Source organism: Parasteatoda tepidariorum, chromosome 5 (genome assembly GCF_043381705.1).
Source record: "Parasteatoda tepidariorum isolate YZ-2023 chromosome 5, CAS_Ptep_4.0, whole genome shotgun sequence".
NCBI lineage: Eukaryota > Metazoa > Arthropoda > Arachnida > Araneae > Theridiidae > Parasteatoda > Parasteatoda tepidariorum.
In genome coordinates, this window is record NC_092208.1 from 46,372,566 (window position 1) to 46,383,612 (window position 11,047).

The 11,047-nt window shown below is 31.9% G+C and overlaps 1 protein-coding gene across 1 annotated transcript in view; it reads right to left on the reverse strand.

Annotated features, from left to right (window-relative positions):
- Window positions 1-11,047, reverse strand: part of LOC107438668 (uncharacterized) — an 11,567-nt gene extending 520 nt beyond the window's left edge. The window contains exons 1-5 of the mRNA XM_043049735.2: window positions 10,861-11,047; window positions 9,725-9,780; window positions 7,214-7,315; window positions 3,027-3,074; window positions 1,129-1,182 (exon numbers count right to left, since the gene is read on the reverse strand). Of these exons, the coding sequence (XP_042905669.1) occupies window positions 1,129-1,182; window positions 3,027-3,074; window positions 7,214-7,315; window positions 9,725-9,780; window positions 10,861-10,963 (363 nt within the window). The 5' untranslated portion in view covers window positions 10,964-11,047. The remainder of the gene's footprint in view (window positions 1-1,128; window positions 1,183-3,026; window positions 3,075-7,213; window positions 7,316-9,724; window positions 9,781-10,860) is intronic.

Sequence of the window (11,047 nt, forward strand, 5' to 3'; positions counted from 1 at the left end):
AGCTAATATATATATATATATATATATATAGTGCTAACTTACTGAGAAGAGTATGAAGTCCTTTTTTAAAAAATAAAAACAATTCCGTGCAACTAAATGCGGTAAAAAAATAAATCTTTTTTTAAAACGTTTGGCCTTACAATTATAGCATTCAGTCTCTTCCATTAAAATAACAAAGGGAAACGGAAAGTTCAAAATACTTTCTCTCGATTCGCCTTACAGTCATTATGAGAGTAAAAATTATCGTGATGTGCACGCTCTATTATATTTCACTTCTATGAAGTTTACAAAAAGACTTATAACTATCGTTATTTTGAAATTTAAGTTTTTGATAAACATTGGGGCAAGTCTAATATCTTTTGTTGCAACACGCTTTATAACAAGGCAAAACTTTCTGGTTTCGAATGAAATTTAAAAACCTTTCATTTTAATTATAATTATTATAATAGACAAATCATTTTAAAAAGTCTGGTATACTTTTGTTATTTTTACAAATTAAACACGATTCTTAACTTCATTGTGTGCGCGCTTTAAAAATATATCCTACTACTCTCTATTTTACGATTCAATTTCATATTTTATAATCTTGCAACTAAGCTATGAAAATATTTTTAAATCATTTTCAAAATATTATCATTCATTTTCCTTTTTCGCTTTATATCTACCTTTTTATACTTTATTTTGTATTTTTCTTAATTTTTCGTGAATCTTTAATTGGAATCTTAACGAACATTTACTTACTCGGGATTAAAAAAAAATATTTTTCTCATACTAAAGCCTTTATGAGAATTTTTGTTTGTTTTTGCGTTAAATATTTGTCTGTAAGTTGTAGGCTATAGAACTAATTTTCAGCATTCAACTATAGAATTTACAACACTTTGAAGATTATAGTTTGTTCTTTAGACGTACACTGTCTGAACATTGACTGTCACTTCAAAATATTTGAAGAAAATAGTTCTATTTTTTAATAGAATGATTGTAATTATACATTATTCCCGATATATTGTAGAAACTCATAAATTGATATATTCCACTTTAGCCTAAAAAATACCACCCTTTAAATACACATCACTTTATGACAGAAAATCAAAATCCCTTTTAAAAAGACAAAAACTGAAAAAATATTACTATTATTTTATTTAAGCGATCACAGTCAGCTTGCAAAGGGTTAGCACAGGTTACCTAAATAAAAGAAATAAAAAATTAAATAAGAACAGGCTGTTGAGGGAATGATATTAAAAAGAAGTTATGCTAAATAGTTTAAAATGCATCAAATATTTGACATTATATTTTGTAGCATGCTATGGAAGAAAAATTGCTTAAAAAATCGTAGTTTGCTAACATCGAGATCTTGAAGTAAATCTTAATGTAGTTAGGGAAAAATAAACTGATATTTTTGAGTGCATGGATAAATAAGTTTGCACTTAACGAAAAGATATAATTAAAAGTCCTCCAATAAAAAAAGTAAATATAGTAATAATAAAAAAAGTATATATATATTTTTTATTATTTTATTTGGAGCGGCGATGGCTTAGGGGACAGAGCCCTCGCCTTCCAATGCGGCGAACCTGGCTCGAATCCCAGTCGATACGAATTCCGCATCCGGCTTGCACCGCCCACAGTGCTGACGTGAAATATCCTCAGTGGTAGACGGATCATGGGTTAGAGTCCCCTTGCCGTCAGGCTAACCGCGGGAGATTCTCATGGTCTTCCTCTCCATGTAACGCAAATGCGGGTTAGCTCCATCAAAAAGTCCTCCACGAAGGCAAATTACTCCCAATACTCGATCCAGGAGTTCCCTTGTCCTCTGGATTGGGTTCAAAATTAGAAGGTTATGGAGTTGAATATTGGTAGCCTTAAACTAAAAATCAGTCAGCTGTTGGTTATAAAAAAAAGAAAAAAAACTTTTCAGTTTGTTTTACATCGACAGTAAGAAAAGAGGACCACTCCTTGCCTTTTTATTTTGTGCAGAAGCTTCCAATTGGGGAAATCTGTTAATTCCTAACATTTACATAAGATGTTCATTTGGCATTTTCGCTTTATCATTCTTGATGTTTAAATTTCGTCTTGATGTTAAATTTCGTTTCAGGTCCCCCTAATACAAATTTAAAATTTATAGGTGTTTGTATAATTTTATTTACCTGATTCTACTTTCATTAAATACTGCATAGAAAGTTTCGAAATCATGGATTTTAATACTTAATTATAAAATCTTTGAATAGTCTTGAAACTCATAAGCGTTTGCAAAATTTTTTCTACCTGAATTTACTCCTTTTGAAACCGCTTTCATCGCTTTTAATGAATGTGTTTGGATAATTTTAAATAAAGATTTTAAAATTTTTATTAAGAGCATTACCTATATAATTATTTTATTATGTTCATTGTTTAGAAATAAATACTTAAATGTATCGAGTTTAAGTTTTCAGAAGGTAATCCATAATTATATTTAAATTGCATAAAAAGTTTTCTAATTAGAATTTTACATTTTTATATGTTATTGTTTTAGCTTCGTGGCAACACTACTTAATGTTTTTAAAAACTGTTAAAAAATAGCACGAGTACTTTAGAATTGAACATAAACTTTAAGTTGCTATACTTTTTATATAATTTATACTTTATATATAATTACTTTATATATAATTTACATAAAGTAAAACTAAGTTAACTTTATATAAATTATATAAAGTTATATACGATATTACTTCCTACATTTTTCATGGTTTAGATAATTTTTCGACCTTCATACTTTTTATAATACTTAATATGTTTAAAATACTTTTCAGAATATGTTTAAAATATTCATTTAATGAACCCATACATTTCACTATTATTTTAATCTATTCAAAATTGTGCTAAACCATAGCATCTCGGAAAATTTTATAGTTAGAATATTTAACTATTAACTTTTCATTATTTAACTATTAACTTTTTAACATTTATTCATCAAGTAGAGTACATCAAGTTGATTAAACAGATTATTAACTGATTATTATGTTAGAGGGAAAAAGTAAAAATGTATGCCTTACTGCATAATAATCGAGTGTACTTCTTACACATTCAATTGAAACAGTTTCCTAAAAATAAAAATCTTTTCATCATGATATGCTAAACAATGTTAAATCGTGTACAAAAGCAAAACATATTAACTTCGGATCAAATAGCTTATAATATGTAACAACAAATATGTGTTGAGCATTAACAACTGCTCTGTAATAGTAGAAACAACCTACACAACCATAATTTAAAACTAAATCAAAAACTTGGCAGATGTGTTGTTTCACATAAAAATAATATTTCACAATTTTATAGGAAAAATTGTCTACAATATATTTAAAAAATACGTTCCAGAAAGGAATGCATACTCTCTTTTAGCTTCTAGGCTTTAGAATTTCCTACTCGGACTTTCCTAGATGTGCTTTTTCAAGATCAACATGATTTAACTCTTGTTTCAGCTATAACAGTAAGGACAGTGTAATAGGACTCATGGCAGCAGCTTGTCTGTCAAGGGAAGTCCCAAACGTTTGCTATCAGATTTAGGTACAGTGATCCGAATGGCATATCTGTACGTTGAATAATTTCACATTCCAGAAAATCCTTAATATGATGAGATCTATATGTCCACGTGCCCAAAAATCAGAATCAATTTGCAAGACGCATAAACTTTGTTCATTTTTTTCTTTTAATGTGCATACACTGGTGAGAACAAGTAAAGGGTCAATTGTTTTTTTGCAATAAAAAAAATTACCAAAGCAAATAAATTCAAACTTCGTCAGTTATCATCATATATTAGACTAATATATGGGAAAACGAAAAGGGGCACAACTTGCACCCTAAAAAGGAAAACTGGTCACTTGTCTACCCCAAAAACTGACCAACACCCTTTCGGTCAGAGAAAAACATGTCTAATAGGATGTACAATCATCTTCAACAGCTACATAACTTTCGCATCTGCGTTTCGTAATGTTTAACAGAGTTTTTATCAATCCTTGCTGCAACATCATTCACTATTGCATCAAGCACCCTCGAACTCATCTATGGTTGTTGGAGATGGTCTTCGAACTGCAATTGAGCGTCCAAGGGTGTCCCATAAGTGTTTGATGTGATTAAGGTCAGGAGAGATTACAGGGGACTCTAATAGTTGAGCATTCTCCGATTGGAGGTATTCGTCCGCTAACTCAGCCTTCTGTTTATGGGCGTTATAATCCATAAATATGAAATTTGATTCATATGCCCCATGGAAAAGTCTCACATAGGCTGCAAGTATCTCGTCCTTGTACCACTGCATTGTCACAGTAAGCTCACCTGACAAAAAATTAGTCCCCCTAGTGATCAAACACCGACTAATCGGTAGGTTTCGTTAGATGACTCAGTGGCCAAGTGACGTGCTGAACTGCATGCGCACTGAATCAGTGTGATCAAAGGTAAGAAGCCATCAGTGAGATATTTTTGTTTTAAGCAGAAATCTTGTGTAAATATTGGTAAGTGTAAGGATGTGACAGTGAGTGTGGCAAAAAGGAGCAATTGTGTTTAGCCGTGCCCAAGTTCATACGGTAAATGAAGTTGCTGAATTTGCTGGTGTTTCAATGCGGACTTTTTAACGTGTCTACAAGCAGTGGTGTAATACACGTGGTCACGAAAGACGACGTCAGAATTGTGGTCGGAAAAAGATCCTGCATGAAAGGGACCGAAGACGTGTTTCACGATTTGTCAATCAAAATCGTATCCAAAACCGACAGAAATTGCTCCAGTTCACTTCAAATAAAGGCTCATTCCAACCCTTAGTGAGAGAACACTGCGACGGGTGCTGCAATGAACATTTAGAGTCGAACATCTCGTAAGAGGCCATTCCCATTCCTCACACAGGCACATGACGCTGTGCGACTTCAAAGGGCTAGAAATCACCAAACGTGGACAGGCGGAATGTAATATGATCTGAAAAATCATGTTTTTGCTTTTATTCAAATGGCGCACGTCGTCGAATGCACCGACGACCAGATGAAACATTTTATACTGACTGTATGCAAGGTCAGGTTAAAGTCGGAGGTGGGTGTGTCATGTTTTGGGGGTGTTTTTCTTACTATGAAATGGGCCCCCTCACTGAGGTTCCCACTAACATGAGCCAACAGGTTTATTTGAACATTCTGGATGATCAGGTGTTGCCTTTCAGTCAACATCTTCATGAAGAGTTTGCTGTCGATACCCCTATTTTTTAAAATGACAACAGCAAAGTACATCGGACTGGAAGAAAATGTGACTAGTTTTGTGAACACTCAGACATTCAATTATATCTCGAATGGCCTTCAAAATCACCTGACTTGTACCCCATTGAAAATTTGCGGGTCATGTTGGAACAACGGATAAAACGCCGAAATTATGCATCCTCGTAATTCGGTGGATTTGCGCTATCAAATCCTCAGAGAGTGACTCAAACTGGATTCGATATACTCGACGAACTGGACTAGCATTGAGTTTCCTTTACGTCTGGGTAACCGTGAAGGGTTTCGGTAGTTTTCCTCCTTATGTAGCAAAAGTGTTTGTTAGTTCCAAGAAGTATATAAATGCCAATCCTGGTACAAATTCCAGCTCACGAATCGGCATTTATATACACTATCTAGCCATTAATGACCGGACACCCCTTGAACGGCAGGTGGACTCGTCCTGGCGGAATAAATACGGAACCTGTGGTGGGGGAAAGACGCTGAGATTCAGGCGCGTGGCGGCCCTACGCCCTACTGACTTGATACTAGCACCTCACCAGGATCGGAATTTATATGCTACTGTTCCATCAAAAAGTCCTTCACGAAGGCTAGTTTCTTCCAGTGCTTGATCCAGACGTTGTCTTGTCTTCTGTGTTGGGTTCGAAATTGCAAGGATACGGAGTTGAGCATTGATAGTTAACTCATAATAGGATCAGCTGCTCAACGGTGGTTATAAAATATAATATAAAATTAGCTGCTTTGATTAGAATATTAAAATGATTCAAATATAAAATCAATGAAATACAATGATACTTTTGAATCTGTTTCGTTTACTTTTAAAATCTGGTAAGTTCAGTTTACACAATTTAATTATTTTAGAAAATAAAGTAGCTTGGCTGACTCATATTTGCCAAAAAATGCTTCACTAGTTGTTACGACTAGATAGCATAAAAGGAGCATACATAAATTTTTTAAATATAGAGCAAAAAGAGCAAAAAAACTATATTATTATAAATATTTTTCTTAAAACCCGTGAAAATTAGAATCGGATATAAAATCTTTGAAAATGAGGCCTGCTTAAATTTTATATTCTATAACTTTTTCGAGAATATTTAACAAGTGAAATTAAAAATGAAAAAAATAAATAAATAAATAAGTTCATTGCTGCTATCAACTTTTAAATCTTACTTAAGAATCCGAACAATTTTGACTGAGTACTAGATTGTTTTGCATTAAATTCCTTATTTAAGTACACCGTCTCTTAATATTGTTATGGCAAATATTTAGGAAGTGAAAGTTATATTCTTAAGGTGGCAAATTAACCTATGAATGGAAGCGCCATTGTACCCTGGTAGGTCGATAAGCCGCTGCACTTCCACTGTAATTCACCCGATCGCAATATTTTATATTTTGCAGTGTAAAAAAAGAGTTTCACAAAATTAACCAAAAATGCGTCAAAATGGTTGTTGTCGAAATTGATAACCTGATGTACTCAAAATTGAAACAGCATATGATGTGCAGGAATAGAGGTTTGTTAGCTGTCCGCATAAATCGAGAAAAAGATTTCCGGATACTCAGTAGGATGTACCATGGGTGTACACTCCGTCCCAGTGAGAATTAAGAAGCTTTATATAGCAATGGCACCAAATGAGATGCATTCCATTCAGTGAAAAATTTTTAAGTTATAGCGAGATAAGCAAAACATAAAATTATAATCACCGATCTCTTGAAAGTTGTTGGGATTAGATTTTCCAAATTGCAATCCTTTATACTGTGAAAATCAGAAATTTGCATGCTATGATGCGTCTATATAAAACTTACTAATTTTCTATTAACTAGGTGTGTAACTCTGGTGTTTAGATCACCCTAGTACGAACTTGTACGTGCTTGTTTGAAGTCATGCCGCCAGTCAACGAGCATCATTCATTTCTCTTTTCACGTTATTTTTAAGACTATATATACTATNATATATATATATATATATGTTTTAACATTTTGCTTATAATTCTACTTACCCGAAGTTCTTGGCCTAAGTCGCAAAATTCTTTAAAGAAACCAGTCGCATTTGTAGATTGAATTTTATATGTAACAATTGTTCGGGCAACTTGACTGAAGTCCTGAAAATAAATTTGATGAGGTTACGGTTAATAAAATGTTTTCCTGAAAGTGTAACATTTGTGTTCTTTGTATTTACTTAATTAATTTTTCGCATGACAATTATGTTTAAGTGCTAAAGCCATCCAGTTGCACATTTTAAACATAATAAGTTTATTATATATCTGAAATATTATGATTGAAATCTCAGTTTGTTTGTGTTAAATGTCAATCTCTGTTCTTTACATTTTTCTATTAGATTTAGATATTCAGTGTGAATTTTTAATATAAATACAAAGCACGGTGAGTGTATATTGATAACATATTCGTAGTTATATATCAAGGTTATTAAACATATCTAACACATTTTTAGCAATTCATATTTTCAGAGAAATGCTGCCCGTCAGTTTCTCTGTAATTACTGTCCACCATTATAAGTTGTGATATCAGAATGTACTTATAATGTACTTATAAACTATTTAGAACGAAATTAAAACTTGTTTTGATATCAGTTCCAGAAATGTAGTTGAAATTTAAGTTGGAAAAATGTTGAAATTTTCATTGGAAATAAGTTTTTCTCATGGCATTCAGAAACAATTGTTAGTTGGACTGTCACTATGAGCAGAGCAACAACTGAAAATGGAATGCAATAGTCAGAAGGCTGTTAGAATTGTCCAGTTATTGACGAAAACTTCCATTTGACGATACATTTCGTTTACATAGGAAAAACATGAATTCTTATTATCTTCAGGTATAGAACTTTTGTTGAAAGTTGACAACTTTAGATTTGAAACTTACATTTTGTCAAGCATAGAAGAGCAGTTGCAATTTTAATTCAAGTTAGAGTCATGAATAAGAAAGTTAAAAAATGGGTCGGAATTTCACTTGACTATATATTTTAATTCCAGATAATATGTCGAAAAAGTTCTGTTTTTCCCGATAAGAAAACGATTAAAACTTGTAATATCATCCAACACACAGTTTCAGTTAACATTTTCAAGTCATAATTCTATGGTGGTCGAATGTGTGGTTGATGGTTAATTCATATCGACAATAATATAGTGATAAATTCCGCGCTTAGCACTCAAAACATCAAAGGGAACATTCAAAGTCCCCCAGAGCAGAGTACTCTAGCTAATCATAAAATGTTCCGAATTTTGACAGACGACAAACTCAATTTTGTGATAAAATAACAATAAATTTCGTTTTTATCGATAAGAAAATGATCGAAATTTTTATTCGCACTCAACACGGAGTTATAAAGTTCTAATTCTAAAGTTGTCATTGTTTTGATTTTCAATAAATGCCTATAAACGATAATATCGTGATATTTTTTGTATGCAGCATTCAAAAAACAAGGGAAACTTGAATAGTCATCCAAACAAGAGCTCCAGATCTATTTTAAGTATTCCAGACATATTTAAAATGATCGTAATCTTGATTGACGATAAACTCAATTTTGTGATAAACTGACGATAAATGCTGCATGCATTCATCCTGAAGCAATTTGAATTTGCATTGTTTTCTCTCAAGTTAGGACTCAAAGAGCACTCACGTTAGCTGGAGAGTTTTCGAAATTTGATTGCAAGATTTTACTGTTACAGACACAAATGCAAGTAACTGAAAACGTTGTGAAAATGCACTGTCTCATTCAGGAACCGTGATTATCGCATCTAATGGCTGGTTACCATAAATGCGACGAAAATACCCTAAATGTATATCTCTGCTTAGGTTATAGATATTAATTCAATTCCAACAAGAAAAATTTGTTCAGAACTGAAATTGTAATACTTCATCTAGTTTAAGTGAATATATCCAATAAAATATCAAGTTTGATCTAAATGGGACAAACTCAGTCCACATTAAAGCACACTGATCTTATGGTCCAAAAATATATGCAAATGGACTTGAAGATGGATGCTGTATCCTCCTTTAATGCTCTAGAGACAGACACGTCGAGCTTGTCAAGAAAACGCAAGTTTAACACAAAATTTTGCTAATTTGGATAAGTTAAAGTACTGGCTCAAACTTGCACCAGCAGGCAGTTCATAATAGGGAGGGAGATTTGTGGCTTACGATGAAGTTTACGGCTTTGAGCTGCTATGCATAATGTAGCAAACATTATGATGAGCCCTATACTTATTTCCATCTCAAATTTGTAACTTCTGTAATGATTGATTAATACTGTAACTTCTGTACTCTGTATACATTTCATGGATATTTTGAACCTTTTTAAACAAAATTAAAAATTATATTTATATTGATTTCATGTCATTTAATACTTATGAACAGAACAGCATAAAAAATGAGAGAATTTGGTCATTTATAGGGTAAATTGATGATTAAACGAACGGAATTATATTGCTTGTGAGTCTTTTATTTGAATTGCTTTAAGCCTAAATTTAAATGAATGAAATAATTAAGGAACTTACTTTTTCTGTGAATGCAGGGACATAGCAGCTGAGTAATTCTTTTCGGAATTCAACATCTATAAAAAAGTTTTTAAAATTTAAAATGTTTTTTTTATTCGACAAATATTTCCCATAAGAGAGTATATAAATTACTTTGTAAACACATTACACATGATGATCGTTTAAAATTTTACGTAATTTCGCAACTTTCGAAAAATTGTATCAAAAATTATAAAAGTATAGTCTATTTAGTGGCATGCAGGAGGTGTGTGGGAGTTCTAGGCAAAATCCTCAATTAGATGCCCCAAGAAAAAGAGTTGTAACATTATAATAAAGGATAGGGCAAAAAAAAATAATAATTTTAATTAATTAAAAATAATAATAAGTTAATCAAAATCTTTTCAAGTAACATGCACTTGGTTGTCACTTTTGGCAATCATCTTTATAACTGTGGTGAATTGACCTCTTACTGCATAGTATGATGCTACAATTGTACTGTATTCTTGACTTAAACTCATAATGACGAACAAATTTCCAAAAACTGGAAATAATTTCAGATCGGGAAAAGACCCTTTTTCTAAATCACGGATATCAGACCCTGAACTTGCGCAAAAGTAAAAACATAAAGCAATCTAAGATACAACAACATCTGCACTTGAAAACCAATTTAAACAGATAAAAATATTTAATTATTTTACGTCAAATCAGGGGAAAAAATCACAACACACTTTATGAAAATGTCAAATTAAAGTAAGAAGAAAAAATTACTTTGCTAAAAATTTACTCTTTGAGTTTGATAACAAAATAAATACTGATTTTTATTCAAATTTATATGATGCTTTTCTCAACCAATATTTATTTAATTTCACACAATTTTTATCAATTTAAAAAAAATTAAAATCGTTGTGGTGTTAATAGCGTTTTTACTTTTGAGTGGGAAAAATTACGAGATTTGATTTTCTAGGTATTTTTAAGTTTCTGATTAAAATTCAGAATCTTTTTCAGAATGCTGTGTAATTTCATATTTTTTTAGACAACATTCAATGCAACACATTTAAGTATGATTGGGGATAATTCTCAAGTGTTGACAATTTCATCAAAGGAATAATAGTTTTTTTTTGGTTGAACGTAATGTAAAGTATAAGCAAATAATGTACCTGCTTCACATATGGCCCAAATCCAACATGGTTTAAGATGTTCTTGCGTTAACCCAAACGCAAAACAAGGAAAAATTATTAATATTCCCATGACGGAAAACATTTTACAGGAGTTTTATTCTTTGATTTCTGTATCAGTGAGATAAGGTATCCGTTGAAATGACAGCCCTATTAAATAGTAAACGCA